At 42.1% G+C, this 17,697-nt stretch overlaps 1 protein-coding gene across 1 annotated transcript in view; it reads right to left on the bottom strand.

The window, feature by feature from the left end:
• The window catches only part of LOC132210853 (utrophin-like), a 131,301-nt gene that overhangs the window by 22,696 nt on the left and 90,908 nt on the right, over positions 1-17,697 (bottom strand). The window contains exons 3-5 of the mRNA XM_059653534.1: positions 6,994-7,151; positions 6,555-6,721; positions 3,217-3,328 (exon numbers count right to left, since the gene is read on the bottom strand). Coding sequence (XP_059509517.1) covers positions 3,217-3,328; positions 6,555-6,721; positions 6,994-7,151 — 437 coding nt within the window. The remainder of the gene's footprint in view (positions 1-3,216; positions 3,329-6,554; positions 6,722-6,993; positions 7,152-17,697) is intronic.

The raw sequence follows: 17,697 nt of genomic DNA, 5'->3' as shown, positions 1-17,697 counted from the left end.
CAGATGGGGTTTTCCGACAATTGGCAATGGATTTACGATCATCATTAGACGCTTAATTCCAGATTTTCATTGAATTTAAATTCCATTATGTGCCATGGTGGAATTTGAACCAGGTCCTCAGAACATTACCTGAGTGTTTGGATTAATAGTCTAGTCATAATACCATTAGGTCATCGCCTCTCATGATTGGCATTTTGGTTGTTAGAGGTCACCTGCAGGAGGTCCTGAGGGTACAGTCCGAAGCCTAACCATCTTCAGCTGATTTATCCCATCATCTCTCCATCATAAGCTCAGAAGTGGGGATGTTCACCAGGGATAGCAGAATATTCAGCATCATTCACCACTCCTCAGATACTGAATCTGTCCATGTCCAAATGCAACAAGGCCAGAACGATGTCTCGGCTTGGGCTGGTAATTGGCAAGTCGCATTTATACTGCACAAATACCAGGTAATGACCATCTCCAGGAAGAGAAAATCCATAAATTGTCCCTTGACATTCAAAGGTGTCACCATCACTGAATTGTCCGCTATCAAAATCCCGGGTTTTACCACTGAACAGAAATTCAACTGGACTTCCTATTTAAATGCAGTGGCTACTAGAGCAGGCCCAAAGCTCCGATTACTGCATCAAGTGACTCACCTCCTGATTCCCCAAGCCTGTCCACCAGCTACATGGAACAAGTCAGAAGAATGGTGGAATAATCCCCACTTGCCTCGATGGGTGCAGCTGCGAAAGCACTCAAGAAGTTCGACACCATCCAGGAAAAAGCAGCCTCCTCCCTGCAGTGCTCAATAGCAGCAGTGTGCACCATCTATGAGATGCACTGAGAAATCTGCAAAAGATCCTGAGACAGGACTTTCCAAACCTATGACAAATTTCATCTACAAGGGCAAGCGTAACAGATATATGGGAACAGCACCACCTACAACACCCTGTCTAAGCCACTCACCATCTCAACTTGGAAATATATTGCTGTTCTTTCACTACCACTGGGTCAAAGTCCTGGAAATTCTCCCCTGACTGACTGAGTCTACCTACAGCACATGGGCTACATTGATTCACCAATTACAAGGGTAACTAAGGATGGGAAGTAAATGCTGGCCCAGTTAGCGATGCCAATGGCCCAGAAACAAATAACAATTAAGTATCACCTATCTCCTCCTAATTCCAGTTTCTCATGCAGCACCATTCTGATTATTCTATAAAACCTGGTCTTTCTGTGGCAATGCTCAAAGCTACACACAGTACTCATTTGTGATCAAATCACATTCTGCACAATATTAAGAGCCATCACTGGCTGATGAGTATGATTGCCCAGCTTGGAAATTCCATATCACAGGTCATGAGCTCTGTGCGGGTTGATTAGCCTCAACTAGAGCCACATATCTGACCACATGTTTAGGAGGTCTTTCAGTGTGATGGAAGTGGTCTTGGCCTTGAGAACACCAGCATTCCTTTCTCCAGTTCCTTTCCCACACTTCAACTTCTTGTCTGGTGCTGTTGAAGAATTATGTGCCTTCATACAGGAGATTCACCAAGTTGGTTTCTTCTGAATGGGGATATCCCATACTTTGACCTCGATGTAGTATTTCTTGAAGGAACATTTCAAGGTCTTTTAAATGCTTCCTTTGACTTCTTCTTGTTCAGATGCCTTCCTTGAGTTGGCAAAAATTTACTTTGGTAGTCATAACTTAGGCATCCAAAGTACATGGCCAGCCCAATGGGGTTTGTTTCAAATCATCATGGCATCAATGCTGATGCTAGGAGGTTTTTCCTCCTAGCTGATGTGGAGAATCCATGACAAAACTGTGCTGAAAGGGTCTTGAAGTGGCAGCTCTATGTTATCCAGGTTTCACAGTCATATAGAAGAGGCTGAACGATGCATGCCTTGAACTCAAGGATCTTGCGATCAGCACAGATGTCACAATTGTGCATTCTCATCCTCTGGAGTCCAAAGGTGCCACTCGCAGATTGGACGTAATGTTAGAATCTCTGTATCGATGTCAGCCTTAAAAGAGAGAGAGCGTCCCATCTAAGGGAAATGTTCTACATTTGGGAGGATTTCTCTATTAATTTTGATGAAAAGATGGGCCACAACTTGACAGATTGGTAAAGGATTTGAGTCATCTTGAGGTTCGAACACAGAACATAACAGCGCAGTACAGGCCCTTTCGGCCTTGATGTTGTGAAACCAACCTGAAGCCCATCAAAACTACACTATTCCATTATCATCCATATGTTTATCCAACGACCATTTAAATGCCCTTCAAGTTGGCAAGTCTACTACTGTTGCAGGCAGGGCATTCCATGCCGTTACTACTCTCTGAGTAAAGAACCTACCTCTGGCTTCTGTCCTATATCTATCACCCCTCAATTTAAAGCTATGCCCCACCGTGTCAAACATGGCCATCCGAGCCAAACGACTCTCACTGTCCACCCTATCTCATGCTCTGATCATCTTGTATGGTTCTATTAAGTCGCCTCTTAATCTTCTTCTCTCGAACGAAAACAGCCTCAAGTCCCTCAGCCTTTCCTCATAACGCCTTCCCTCCATACCAGGCAACATCCTGGTAAATCTCCTCTGCACCCTTTCCAACGCTTCCACATCCTTCCTATGATGCGGCGACCAGAACTGTACGTAATACTCCGAGTGCGGCTGCACCAGAGTTTTGTACAGCTGCAACATGCCCTCATGGCTCCGAAACTCAATCCCTCTACCAATGAAGCCTAACACACGGTATGCCTTCCTAACAACCCCATCAACCTGGGTGGCAAATTTAAGGTTGAGGCTAATTCTTCAGTATACTTCTGCAAAGGCCTTAAGGGAGATTTGAAGACTTCTGCGAGCGGAAATGACGTTGTGAACCACATACTGAAGCTCCATAAGCGAGGTCAGTGTCATTTTCTTCGGTGATTTTAACTGGTTGAGGTGAAAAGGTTTTCCATCCATCCTGTCCAGGCCACTGAGAAGCTTGTTCTTGATGAGATTAAGAATGGTGGTGACAAAGCTGGAGTGGGCGTGAGCCTCAACTTGACCTCAAAGAGCTTCTGCACAACATTGTATTTCTGGTATTGAAGCCTGATTTAAGCTGTTGGCCTTTTATCATTTTAGCAAACTACTTCAACTTTGAGGGCAGATTGTATTTAAATGGTTAAATCCCTAAGTTTCCACAGATCGGAATAATTCTATCAAGTGGAACAATGTATTACTCACTGAAGTGCAGTACTCCACCATTGGGTAATGTAACTTGTGCCCCTTGGATGTGCGTCCCGAAAAGAAACAGCTTCGGCAGATGTCATAATTTAAGTGTTTGAGGCTGCGGCACCTATTAAGGAAGAACAAGAAGTAAGAGAAATGTTCATTTTTGTTTGGATATTTTTAACCATCCAAGGAATGCAAGTTAAGTAGTTAAATTATGTATTTTTTTTATTTTGAAGAAACGGCAAAATTGTGTGGGGAGAAGCAAATGCTAGGTCAGTCGAGGAAAACTGTCCCAACTCCCCCAGTCAATTTTCATAATGGGATATCCCATCCCTGGAATTATTTAAATTGCTTCTGCGCTGCAACGTTCCCATAGTATGGAAGGTTTTCATCTGCCACGGTGGCATAAACCTATTTAGAAGTAACCTTGCCAGAATCTTCCTGGAAAAGGTAAATCTGACAAGCAGCGATTGTAACATGTGAAGCTGTAAAGGCAACACTGAAGGAGGAGGACACACATTTTCAGCTCAGACAGCAGAAGGGAAGTACTCCAGGGAAAGAGAAGAAATAGCGAAGAAATAAACTGCAATAATGGCTGAGTCACAGTGGTATAGTGGCAATATCATTGAGCTAAATGCTCTGGAGAATGTAGGTTCATGTTCCAACACTGTAGCTGGTCAAATTTACATTTCATTAAAAAATACTCAGAACTAAAAGTTATTTCCAGCAACACTATCATGAAACTATCAACAAATGTTGGTAAAAACCCATCCGATTCACTCATGTCCTTTCGGGGAGTATTCGATCATCCTTACACCACTACATGTGGCTGCAGAGCCACAGCAATGTAGGTAGCTCTGAACCACCCTCCCAGCCATCCACTCAGTTCCACGGCAATTAGTGAAGGACAACAAATGATAACTTCACCAGTGATAGCCAAATCCCTTGCAAGAATGGAAAATGTTCTCATGAAATGGAAGGACTTGATCAATGTAGTGTGAAATTATCAACAGATGAATGGATAGAACTGCATACAGAATGTTGGTCATCAATACGATGAGATGGTGCAAAACAGAGGATATTGCCTTCAGGATTCCTGTCATGAAGCCAAACTCTGAGACTCAGCAAGCACTCAAATGTGTGAGCAGAAACTAAATAGCCATGAAAACCAACATAAAAGTACAAACAGCAGGCTCTTAAAATTTTTGGAGATATGCAAGGCAATATTAAATTATGCACTGAAGTGGTTAAGTTCAGTTAATCCTCTTGTAAATAGCACTGCTAACAGGAAACTCACTGTCAATTACAGATTAGTCCAGAATTTTCAAGGCAATAGATAAAGTGAAGCAGAATACCAGTTTCCGTGAGGAACAAACATAATTTGGAAGTTAAAGGGATGAAAGGAATTACTTTTCTGAACAACATTCGGAAGAAACACAGACAGACGGTTGATTGAGAAGATGAAACATGAGAAGATGGTAAGGAAAGAAATAGATTTGGAAGCAACAGTGTGGTAGAATTGTGGAAGTTCACTGGCCTCACGCAACATCAGGAACCAATACATTTGATCTTTAGAGAACAGAATGTCAGAGAAGGGGGGCTCTCTTCCCAAATGGTCAAGCTTACAAAATGTAGGAAAAAGGCTGCCTTCCTCTTGGTGCTTCTCACTGGATGAACACGCGAGGAAAGTTGTGCTTTTTGGTTGCGGACCTATTGGTGGTTGGTTCATTCATATCAGGCAGATTCTCCAACAGCGGGTGAAGGTGTGGTCACAGTCTTCGCTCGGGGCAACTGAATCTATTCCTCTTCTTTGTTCTTTCATGCAAGTTTTGTGTTTGGATTCCTGATTGCGGCTACAAAATCTCCTATCTGTCCCTCGAACTGTCAAGTCTGTGATCACTCACGTCCTGTTTACCTCACCCTTTTCCGCCGTGTCCCAGAGCCAATTACACTTTACTTTAAAGTAATTTTAAGTCCAAATCACAGTAAAAGGAAGCCATTTGGTCCATCATGTTTGAACTAGATCTCCAAATACATATCACAAATTAGTGCCTTTTCCTTAACCTGCACATTATTTCTCTTTAATTAATCAACTAGTGCTTTCTTGCATCTTTTACTGAAACTGCCTCCTCTAGGTAATGCATTCTATAGACTGTGATAAAGCTATTTCTTACACTGCAGTTACTTCTTTAGTCAATCACTTCAAACCTCTGCATCTTATTCTCAATTCTGTCACAAGTAGCAAAGTCTTCCCCTCGTCTACTCTGACCAGACCTCAAATGATTTTGCAAGATTCAAAATAATCTCTTCTAAGTCTCAGCATCTTCGAGGAAAGCTGTCCCAATTCCTCTAATCAATTTTCATAATGAGATATCTCAACCCTGGAATCGTTATTGTAAATTGGTCCTGCTCTGTCTCTCTCCAACATTTTCACAAAGTTCCCTTCGCACGGAAGGTTTTCATTTGCCATGGTGGTATAAACCTATTCAGAAGTAACCTTGCCAGAATCTTCCCAGCAATGCAAAGGCTGGTGATCTCATGGTTCTTTGAGCAATCTGACATTTCTCCTTCAGTTTTGTACAAGATATGGCATCTTAAAGATTCTGTGAAATCCTGCCCTGTTCCTCATAGTCCATGAAAAGCTAACAGATCTTGGCCTTCAGAGTTAGGCCACCATTCCTCAAGCTTCAGATGGAATTCAATTGACTCCGGGTCGTTGTTGCTCTTGATTTAGTTACGGCAGTCATAGTTTCATCCACAGTTGGGCTCTCACTCCAGTTCTTCTCAGACAGAGAGTTGTTTGATCAGATCAATGGCAGTAACATGCACCTTCTCCAAGATGGCCAATCTTAGAAATGTAGGAGAATAGTTAACCAAAAAGGTTCAATTTACCCCTTAGAAATCCTGTCCAAATCTGCAATTTAATTTACTAGTTGTGGACAAGAAGTTTTATCGATCATTTAGCAACACCACAGCAATCACTTTCATAGGATGCACACACACTGATTACAGGACTAATAAAAAGGCCTTTCTGTAAATTCCCAATAATTGCAAATTACAGAACCAACCGGAAGTCGAGTCACAATCCGTTCTGAGCCACAGTGTCTGTGATCAATGCAACTGCGAACAAAATACCAAAAGCATGCAGCACTCACCTCTCACAAAAAATTAAGGTAAAGAAGTTGATACTTAATTTGTCCTAATTACTTCTCTGGTCCATGAATTTGTTCGGGTTTTGTGATGATCTCAGTTGTGTTGTTGACTGATGGAGTTTCTAATAGAACATCTAAAGTAAAAGCTTTCTTTAAAAACTAACTCCCTCTAACTTTCTGCTGGTTTGCACATCTCACCTGAAACCTACGAGTGGGTACTCTTTGCAGATGTTACACTTAGCCTGATGTTTTGCAGTTTCAGCAGCTGCCACACGATGTCGAACAGGCAGCCACACCATGGACTGAGGCTCCAATCTCATCCACTCTACAAAGTGTTTAACATCAATCTCTGGTTTGTTCTGGCCCTAGAAGAAAATAAAAGATCAGCTGCATGATTAATTATGTCAAGTTTACATCCGCTATCCTCAGACATATCTAATACACTATCATTGGGGTTTCTGACATTGTTTTTATTAAATTAATGATTAAAAACATTGACTATTTATAAACATGATAGCCTTGGATTAGTGGTGGTGCATGTTGGCCTCTGGAACTAATTCAAACCGAAAATGAGCACAAAATTCATACTGGCAAGTAGACCCGCTTGACCTTCTGAAGTGGCGCAGAGCACACTTACATGTTGGAAGCAACTGCGGACACTTGGTTCAATGTTGCTGCCTCCAAATGAAGGTACCTCACCCAGCTGCCGAGGGATCTGGACTGCATTGTGAAGCAAAAGGCTCAGGCTTTGTTGGTCACATAATTCTGTGGGTTCAGCTCCTTGTTTGAAGAGGTCTGCAAAAGTTATCCATAAGAAAAAACTTGATATTCCGAAACTTAAGGGAGGTAGTTAAGAGTTCAATACATCCAATATATCTTCCTCAATTGCCTTGCTTTGTAAATTATCTTAAAACATTATTTTATGATCTTGATTGGCTATTTGCAAACAACTGTGGAAACAAAAACTTCTGTTTCTTGGCACCAATGGACAATGTATGTTGTATGATTCTCCAAGGAAGTCATTTCTTTCTTGATTGTAAATCTCAAACCTCTCTAATATCTCCTCGTTCTTTTCACAGAGATAATCTTTGTGTGGACCTGGAAAACATGGGCACTGTCCTCAATGAATACTTTGTGTCAATCTTTACAATGGAAAAGGACACTGCAAGTATTGATATCAGGGCAGAGGACCTAGGAACATCAGAAGTTTAGACATCGGAAGATGCAGCTGGTTCAGCAAATTTAAAAGTGGATACATCTACAGGCCGAACTGAAATGTATACCAGCGAGCAAGGGAAGTGAGGGAGGAGATATTTGGGCCCCTGTCAGCAATTTTCAAACCCTTGTCAATCACACGTGAAGTCATGAAGGACGATGAACATTGTCCTACGATGAACAAATGGAGAGAGGAACAGACCAGGAAATTAAAGGCCAGTCAGAATAATCTCAGCACTGGAGAAGCTATAAAGAGGCATTCTTAGGGGTAGAATGTACTTGCATGAACTAATCAGGGATAGTCAGTATGGATTTGTTAAGGTGAGGTCACGTTTCAGAAATTTGATCCTTTTTTGAGGAGATGTTGGAGTGTTGATGAGCTTATGCATTCGATGTGGACTTAGTAAAGCCCCCCTTGGCAGACTGATCAAGAAAGCAACAGTCAACGGGATCAAAGGCAAAGAGGCACGCTGGAGCCAAAACTGGCTGAGGCAGAGAGCACAGGGTGATTGATGGTAGAGGGATATCTATTTGACAGGATGTTTGCTTTGAGTGGGGTTGTGCAGGGCTTGCCACAAGGACCCTTGAAATTTGTCAACGAGATTCATCATTTTGGCTTAAACACAGTGTGTATGACCGTGTTGCTAGCGAATGACTAATTTTTTGAGGAGGATATCGACGGAATGGTCATGTAAATAACAGCCATGGGATCAAAGGCAAAGTGGTACACTGGACCCAAAATTGGTTGACAGACAGAAAGAATAAACTTCAGGAGGAGATCAGCACACTGGTCAGCTGGACACAGCAATTGGAACTCAACCAGGAAAAGTGTGAGCTGACGAACTCGGGAGGGCTAACAAGGCAAGGGATCACACTATGAAGGGTGTGATCCTGGACATTACTGAAAAAACCAAGATGCTGCCTGGGCTGGGGGTTCTCATGGAATCATAGAGTACAGAAGAGGTCCTACGGCCCACTAAGGCTGTACCTCTAAAAACACACTGCGACATATACTAGTCCCATTTTTACACACTAGACCATTCTCAAAAATATTATGCCATTACAAGTGCTCATCCAAGTATTTTTCAAAGGGTGTGAGGTTTCCTGTTTCAACTTCCCTCCCAGGCAATGCATTCCAGACCTTTGCCACACTCTGGATGAAAACGATTTTCCTCAAACCTCCGCTAAATTTCCCGTGTTTCTCTTTAACATTATGCCCTACCGTTATTGATGATTTAACTAAGGGGAACAATGCTTTCTACTCAACCTATCTTTACCTCTCATAATCTTATATGCCTCTATCAGGACCTCCACTCAACCCCGAAAACTTCTCTGCTTCACAGAAAATAATCTGAATTTTTCCAGCCTTTCTTCACAGCTAAAATGCTCCAACATATGCAACATCCTTTTCATTCCCTCCAGTGCAATCACATCCTTCCTGATGGGTGGTGACCAAAATGCCACACACAACTCCAGCTGTGGCCTAACCAAACTTTTAAACAGCACAAAGTGACCTCCCCACTCTTACCATCTGATAAAGGGAGATGTCCCATATGTCTTTGTAACAACCCTTACTAGCCTGACCTGACCCCTTCAGGAATTTATGAACTAGCACCCTAGGATCCCTTTTCTCCTCTCAGCTTCCCAGTGTCCTGCTATGCATTAGATTTCGACTTAGGTTTTATTATCACACATATTCAATACAGGGTACAGGAGTGCAATGCCACCTCAGACGGTGCCATCTCAGGTACAAAGTACCTCGGTACGAAATTTCAGTTGCAAATGTAGAAAATTTATCCATCCTTCTTTACTCAGTCGCAGGGGAGTGGAACGCAAAGCCGGAGAGGGTAGTGGAGTCGGCCTCATTAGGGGCATTTAATCGGCCATTAGACAAGTACATGGATGACAGTATAAGGTAGTGGTGGAGGTGAGACAGACCTTGGGATGAGGGTAATAGTTCGGGACAACATCGTGGGCCGAAGGGCCTGTACTGAGCTGTACCGTTCCATGCTCTATGTTATAAAAATAATTGAATACGTTAAAAAGTTCAGCACTACAGTCTTCTTAGTATAACAGTAGAAAAATAAAAACAAAAGTTTAAAAAGTCAAACATTACAGTCCTTTCTTAAGCCACGAGTTTTCAGACACTCTGACCGAGGCTTCCCCCATGACGGTTCGTATTCCCCTGCGCTGGGCTAAGGCCCGCCCATCCTTGCCAGTGGACTTCACTGCTGACTGCCGTTGCTGACCTCCATCGGGCACGACAGGCTTTGCCACATTAAGTACTCTCTTATCTTAATCCTTCTTCAGGCTATATCAATCTGCCACTGACCTGCCCATCTGACCGATGCCAAGATTGAAGCAGACAAGGGGAACTGGTAAAGATGTTTAAGATTTTGAAGGGCATAGAAAGGATAACTGGAAGCTGCTTTTTCCATTCGTAGACATGTCAATACACAGGGGGCATAGATTGAAGTTCACAGGTAGAAAGCTAAGAGGGGAGTTGAGGAGAACCTATTTTCCCAGTGTGGTGGGAGTCCTGAGCTCACTGACTGAAAGTGTGGCTGATTCAGAAAGTGTCTGAATATTTAAGTATTTAGATATTCACTTGTGTTGCCGTAGGCTCCAGGGCTATGAGCCAAAGTGAGTTCGATGCAGACAGATCTTTGTTGAGCAGTGCAGGAACTACGGACCGCATGGCCTCCTCCTGTGCAAAAAACATCCATGAGACTATAATTACACAGCTTTTCTTTGAGGCATTTCTCCACTTGACTGATTCTTTGTAAATGCAAGGCCGATAAAATAAATCCTTTTCTTAAAAGCTTCCATCTCACTGAGAAAGCTTCAGGCCAATTTGATAATCTGTTCTCAAAAATCTGCTCATGTTTTGATAGTTATGACAAATTCTACTATCAGGGCTGACACAATCCACAACATTCTAAATCAATCAATAATATTCCAGAAAGATGATCATTTGCCTATCCGACCAATTTTAACTGTTGCTTTAAAAAATAGAGAAATAAATCTGGATCTGTCAAAAACTAATCAGTTCTTCCTTGGACCATACCCGTACGTACCAGCTTTCAATGAAATATGCCCATTAGTTTGTGAGATACATTGCTGACCAACAGAACAACAAATGGGCAAAAACATTACCTCACATTCAGTGTTATCACTTCTGCAAGTGAGCAGTAGAGTCATACAGCACTTCCAAATCTTTTTCCCAGTGCGAATGATGAAAACATTATTGGTCACAAAAACAGCCGCTAAGGTTAGTGCCTTTGAGAAACAATAGCATCATACATATGTAGCGCATCATTTATCTTGCAGGAATGCACTGTGCACATTCTGCACAGACCAAGTTATGACTTAACACTCATGTGGCAGTGACTAAATACAGAAATATACTAATACAGCAAACCTTTTGTTAAACAGCACCTGCGGTACCAGGAATGAGCTGAATAATCAAAAATTCCAGTTGATCAATAGGTCCACACACGCAAAAAACACACACTCAATAATAGGAACATAATGCATGGGATATACACATTGTATCAGTGATAATGGGAACTGCAGATGCTGGAGAATCCAAGATAATAAAATCTGAGGCTGGATGAACACAGCAGGCCCAGCAGCATCTCAGGAGAACAAAAGCTGACGTTTCGGGCCTAGACCCTTCATCAGATGAAGGGTCTAGGCCCGAAACGTCAGCTTTTGTGCTCCTGAGATGCTGCTGGGCCTGCTGTGTTCATCCAGCCTCACATTTTATTATCTGGGATATACACATCACTGTTCTCCCTCATTTACAGCATAAATGACTTCAGTAATGAGGCAACTTTGCCTCAATTAAAACTTACTGGCAGAGTGCCTTTTCACTTGCATCCTCACCATACATCACAAGATGATGAGAATACAGTAAACATCTGGTGTATAATTTTTGTCAGTTTATTGAGTGTGCTAGTTTGTTGAACAAAGTTTACATACAGTTAAATCTACAGTTTACATGTGTATCAGCAATGATAGATTTAGTACTGACACTTGTATTTTTCCTCCAGATGACCCTTGTAGAGTCACGTCAAGCCAATTTTCAAAGAAAGCACTCTGATTCTTCCACTCATACTTCTGGAAAAGGAAGTTGCAGAACGTCACTGACTGACTTTACTTATTTGAATACAGCGTAAGGTACATAGAACATCGAACAGTACAGGCCCTTCAGCCCACAATGTTGTGCCGAACTTTTACCCTAAACCTCAGGTCTATCTAACTCCACCCCTATCTTATATGACCATCCATATGCCTGTCTAATAGTCACTTAAATGCCCCGAATGAGGCCGACTCCGCAACCCACTCCAGCTGAAACAAAGATCTCTTTGAATTGTCATTTGTCACACATGTATTGAATCAAAAAACAAATTTCTCACTTCCAGAGATTTCTGTAGCATCTTAATATGATTTGTGAAGATTAATACTTCACCCGATCATTTTATAAATACAACTTTAAACAAAATGCCACTATATGGAACTTGTATGTTGGTATTTGTGCAGATGCCAATTCAGTTTGTGTGATCTGTTTCGATGCAACGAGTGATAAACACTTCGAATAAAATGGTTGAGAGCAGTATATGTGAGATTTAATACCATGCTTTATCTACAGATAACTCATCTGCAGGTAGTTATTCATGAGACTCAACTGACATCATGTCTCAGGGGAGCTTGTGACCTCTGGGTTAGGTGTTGTTTGACCATTGCCTACTGGTCACTGGTTGAGAGGAAAGAGAACTACTAGCTGCTATCCATTTTCAACAAGTGATCATGATAATCTACCTGCGTTTCAACGTCCCATCAACATGCAAGAATTGTTGCTCGAAGAGGCTTCTGTGTAACAAACAGGAGCAGAATCAAGATCAACCTTGCTTTCCCTATCTGAACAAGCTGCCAACACCAGAAATATGGGACCGTCTTAATCATTCTTATACAATTAACTTTTACAATAGACAACAGGTGCAGAAGTAGGCCATTCGGCCCTTCGAGCCAGCACCACCATTCATTATAATCATGGTTGATCATCCACAATCAGTATCCTGTCCCTGCCTTATCCCCATAACCCTCGATTCCACTGTCTTTAAGAGCTCTATCCATCTCTTTCTTGAAACTATCCAGAGACTTGGCCTCCACTGCCTTCTGGGGCAGAGCATTCCATACATCCACTGCTCTCTGGGTGAAGAAGTTTTCCCTCAACTCTGTTCTAAATGCCCTACCCCTTATTTTTAAACTGTGTCCTCTGGTTCTGGACTCACACATCAGCGGAAACATGCTTCCTACCTCCAGAGTATCCAATCCTTTAACAATCTTATACGTCTCAATCAGACACCCTCTCATCCTTCTAAGCCAGGTCCCTGTACAGCTGCAGAAGGACCTCTTTGCTCCTATACTCAATTCCTCTTGTTATGAAGGCCAGCATGCCATTAGCTTTCTTCACTGCCTGCTGTACCTGCATGCTCGCTTTCATTGACTTATGTACAAGAACACCTAGATCTTGTTGTACTTCCCCCTTGACCTAACCTGACTCCATTTAGATAGTAATCTGCCTTCCTGTTCTTGTCACCAAAATGGATAACCACACATTTATCCACATGAAACAGCGTCCGCCATGCATCCGTCCACTCCGCTAGCCTGTCCAAGTCACCCTGTATTCTCATAACATCCTCCTCACATTTCACACTGCCACCCAGCTTTGTGTCATTGGCAAATTTGCTAATATTACTTTTAGTGCCTTCATCTGTATCATTAATGTATATTGTAAACAGCTGCGGTCCCAGCACTGAACCTTGTGGTAGCCCACTGGTCACCGCCTGCCATTCCGAAAGGGACCCGTTTATAACTACTCTCTGCTTCCTGTCAGATAGCCAATTTTCAATCCAAGTCAGTATTTTGCCCCAAATACCATGTGCCCTAATTTTGCTCACTAATCTCCTCTGTGGGGCTTTATCAAAGGCTTTCTGAAAGTCCTGGTCCACCCCATCCACTGGCTCTCCCTTGTCCATCTTCACAGTTATATCCTCAAAAAATTCCAGAAGATCAGTCAGGCACAATTTCCCCTTCGTAATTCCTGCTGACTCTGACCTATCCTGTTACGGCTATCCAAATGAGTTGTAATTTCATCTTTTATAATTCACTCCAGCATTGCTCCCACCACTGACGTCCGGCTAACCGATCTATAATTTCCTGTTTTCTCTCTCCCTCCTTTCTTGAAAAGTGGGACAACATCAGCCACCCTCCAATCCGCAGGAACTGATCCTGAATCTAGAGAACATTGGAAAATGATTACCAATGCGTTCACGATTTCCAGAGCCACCTCCTTAAGTACCCTGGGATGCAGACCATCAGGTCCCAGGGACTTATCAGCCTCCAGACCCAACAGTCCATCCAACACCATTTCTTGCCTCACATAAATACCCTTCAATTTATCCATTACCCTAGGTCCTTCAGCCATTATTATATCTGGGGGATTGCTTGTGTCTTCCCGAGTGAAGACAGTTCCAAAGTACCTACTCAACTCTTCTGCCATTTCCTTGATCCCCATAATAAATTCACTTGTTTCTGTCTTCAAGGGCCCAATTCTAGTCTTAACCATTTTTTTTTTCAACACACCTTTTACTATCCTCCTTGATAATTGGAACTGCAGATGCTGGAGAATCCAAGATAACAAAATGTGGAGCTGGATGAACACGGCAGGCCAAGCAGCATCTCAGGAGCACAAAAGCTGACGTTTCGGGCCTAGACCCTTCACCCAGGCCTGAAACGTCAGCTTTTGTGCTCCTGAGATGCTGCTTGGCCTGCTGTGTTCATCCAGCTCCACACTTTGTTATCCTTACTATCCTCCTTCATATTTTTGGTCAGTTTTCCTTCGTACCTCATTTTTTTCTCCGCGTATTGCCTTTTTAGTGATCTTCTGTTGCTCTTTAAAAGCTTCCCAGTCCTCCGGCATCCCGCTCATCTTTGCTATGTTATACTTCTCTTTTATCTTTAGAGAGTCCTTAACTTCCCTCGTCAGCCACGGCCGCCCCTGCCTCCCCTTAGGATCTTTCTTTGGAATGAACTGATCCCGCACCTTTTGCATTATATCCAGAAATACCTGCCATTGTTGTTCCACTGCCATCCCTGCTACGGTATTGAACCATTGAACTTTGGCCAGCTCCTCCCTCATCGCTCCATAGTTCCCTTTCTTCAACTACAATGCTGACACTTCCAATTCTCCCTTCTCCCTCTCAAATTGCTGATTAAAACTTATCATATTATTGTCACTATCTCTAATGGCTTCTTTACTTCAAGGTCCCTGATCAAATCCGGTTCGTTGCACAACACCAGATCCAGAATTGCCTCCTCCCTGGTAGGCTCCATACTGACTCTGCATCTCCTGATTCTACGTCTCCACTCGCAAAGGGCTGAAGATTTTATATTTCTTTACATTCATAATTTCATATCTATTTTACTATTTCTTCTTTCTTTATTATTTCATATTTCTTTACTTCTGACTATTTTAAATACAACAGGTTTTCTTATGCTACATCAGTGACGACATTTCAAAGGTAGTTTAGCTGCCTATAAAGTACTTTTTATGCCTGAGACCATAAAATGAGCTACATAAATGCACTTCTTTCTTTTATTAACTTCTGTAGTTGTGTTTCTTTGCCAATGGAGGATTGGCTACAATTACACAGGGTAATGTAGGTGAAATACATTTCCTATGACAAAATTCCAAACCAAAGTTACGAAATTAGAATAATAAACTATTGGCTGTTTGCAACTGAACACTGTAGATGAGCAAAGGTCACTTAATCAGTAAAGTACTAATTAAGTATGTTCCCGACATGGAGAATACAAATGAAAACTACGGTAATGCTCATAGGAAATTGGACAACGTTCTATTTTATGATCATAGCAATGCCATATCATCAACACATGTTTTAATAGATAATAAGTCACTCCGGGATATTTATTCATTTGTTTTATATCCTCAAGATCATCTTTGCAAATCCTGTGAACAGGGACCACTGAACAGCTTACTTAGCCTTTCTTTTACACCTATAATATCCATGTTTTATCCCTCTCCCCTCGATGTTTGTCTGCAGGAAGATGAGTTAACAGGGGGCTTACAGTTTTAATTTGTACAGATAAGTGTCCAATGTTTGTAAATATCTGACTGTAGCTAGAATCTATGCAGTTGTAATAAATAGGCATTCTTGTTAAGAACAGAAATCTGGACCGTGGTCTTCATCAGTTTGGATCTAAAAGACAAGTAAATTAGGGAAACTTAGATACTTTTCAAAATCTTCCACATTGGGATGACTCTGGAAACTGCAGGCTCGAATTGCAGCATGGTACCCTTCTGAATGTAACACCTGAAATCACGAAAGTAATAACTTGCTTGAAAATGAACATGGACTCTATGGGTTAAGGTGACACAAGCCCACGAGCTACAACATGGGGAAAAATACAGTGGATGCTATTTTTAATGAACAGTGTGTCAACATCAACTGTTCTGTCTGAGAGTGAAATCTGAGAAATGAAAAGTGAAAACTGCCAGGTTAGAAAGTTCCAGCTACGTGCTTACCTGATGGAAATGCATTGATTGTGATATTAATATATATATATGATTGTTAATTGAGAGTACTGATGAATTTTGCTTTTTGTTTCTGTGATGATCTAAATAATCCATTTGTCAACACAATAAAGTAGATATTGTTATTGTAAAACACCCCTGAAAATCCAAAGAAAATTTCAAGAGGGGCCAAATAAGTCGTGTTGGGGAACAAAGAAATGGCAGAGGAACTGAACAAGTATTTTGCATCAGTCTTCAGGTTGGAAGGCACCAGTAGTAGAACTTTAAGGGAGTCTGAAGCAGAAGTGAGTGTGGTGGCCATCTCAAAGGAGAAGCTGAAGGGTCTGTGTGGAATTTGTACATTCTCCCCATGTTTGCACGGGTCTCCGCCAGGTGCTCTGATTTCCATCCACAGTCCAAAGATGTGCAGGCAAGGTGGATCAGCCATGGCAAATGTGAGCTTGCGGGGAAACAGTACAGGGCTGGGTCTCGGTGGGATGTTCTTTGCGGAGATGGTGCAGACCCAATGGCCTCTTTCCGCTCTGTAGGAATTCTATAATTCCGAGAAGATGGTAAATTACATGGACCAGATGGACTGCCCCCCAGAGTTCTGAAGGAGATAAGTGAAAAAACCATGCAGTTATTGGTGATCTTTCAGGAATTACTGGAGTCAGGGTGGGTCCCAAAGGAGTACAAAATGGCAAATATAACGCCCCTGTTTAAAATGGAGGGAGGCAAAAGACAAGAAATTATAGACCTGTTAGCCTGGCACTGGTCATTAGGTCAGATTTTAGAGTCCATTGTTAAGGATGAGGCCGGAGAGTACTTGGAAGTACATGGTAATACTTGGAAATACATGCTAAATTGGGCTGAGAAAACACAACTTTGTCAAGGGAAGGTCTCTGTTAGATTCTTTGAGAATGTCACCAGTGAGTTAAAACAAAAGAGAACCATTGAACTTTATCTGTTTGGATTTCCAGAAAGCCTTTGAGAAGGTCCCACACAGGAGGCTTCAAAATTTAAAAAAATGAGCTTATGGTGTTCGGGAGTAGGTACTGCCACGGACAGAGAATTGGCTAACTGGCGGAATGCACAGAGTGGCAATAAAAGGGTCTTTTTCAGGATGGCAGCCAGCAACTATAGGAGTTCCGCAGTCATCAGAGTTCAGACTACAGCCATTCACATTATACATTAACAATCTGGACAAAGGAACTGATGGTATTGTTGTCCATAGTGGGTTGTTGCTAAGTTTGCAGATGACATTTCGATAGGTGGAAAGGCAGGCAGTGTTGAGGGGGTTGGGAGGTCACAGAGAGTCTTTCGAGAAGTGGCATTACAGGCATAGACTATTTTCTAAATGGGGAAAGGCTTCAGAAATCTGAAGCACAAAGATGCCCCAGTTCAGGATTCTTTTAACATGCAGGTTCAGTTGGCAGTTGGGAAGGCAAATGCAATGTCAGCATTCATTTCAAGACGGCAAAAATACAAGAGCAGAGAGGTATTGCTGAGGCTGTGTAAGGCTCT

The sequence above is a fragment of the Stegostoma tigrinum genome, chromosome 21 (genome assembly GCF_030684315.1).
Source record: "Stegostoma tigrinum isolate sSteTig4 chromosome 21, sSteTig4.hap1, whole genome shotgun sequence".
Taxonomy (NCBI): domain Eukaryota; kingdom Metazoa; phylum Chordata; class Chondrichthyes; order Orectolobiformes; family Stegostomatidae; genus Stegostoma; species Stegostoma tigrinum.
Note: the sequence above shows the minus strand (reverse complement) of the source record. Positions and strands in the feature narration are given on the sequence as shown.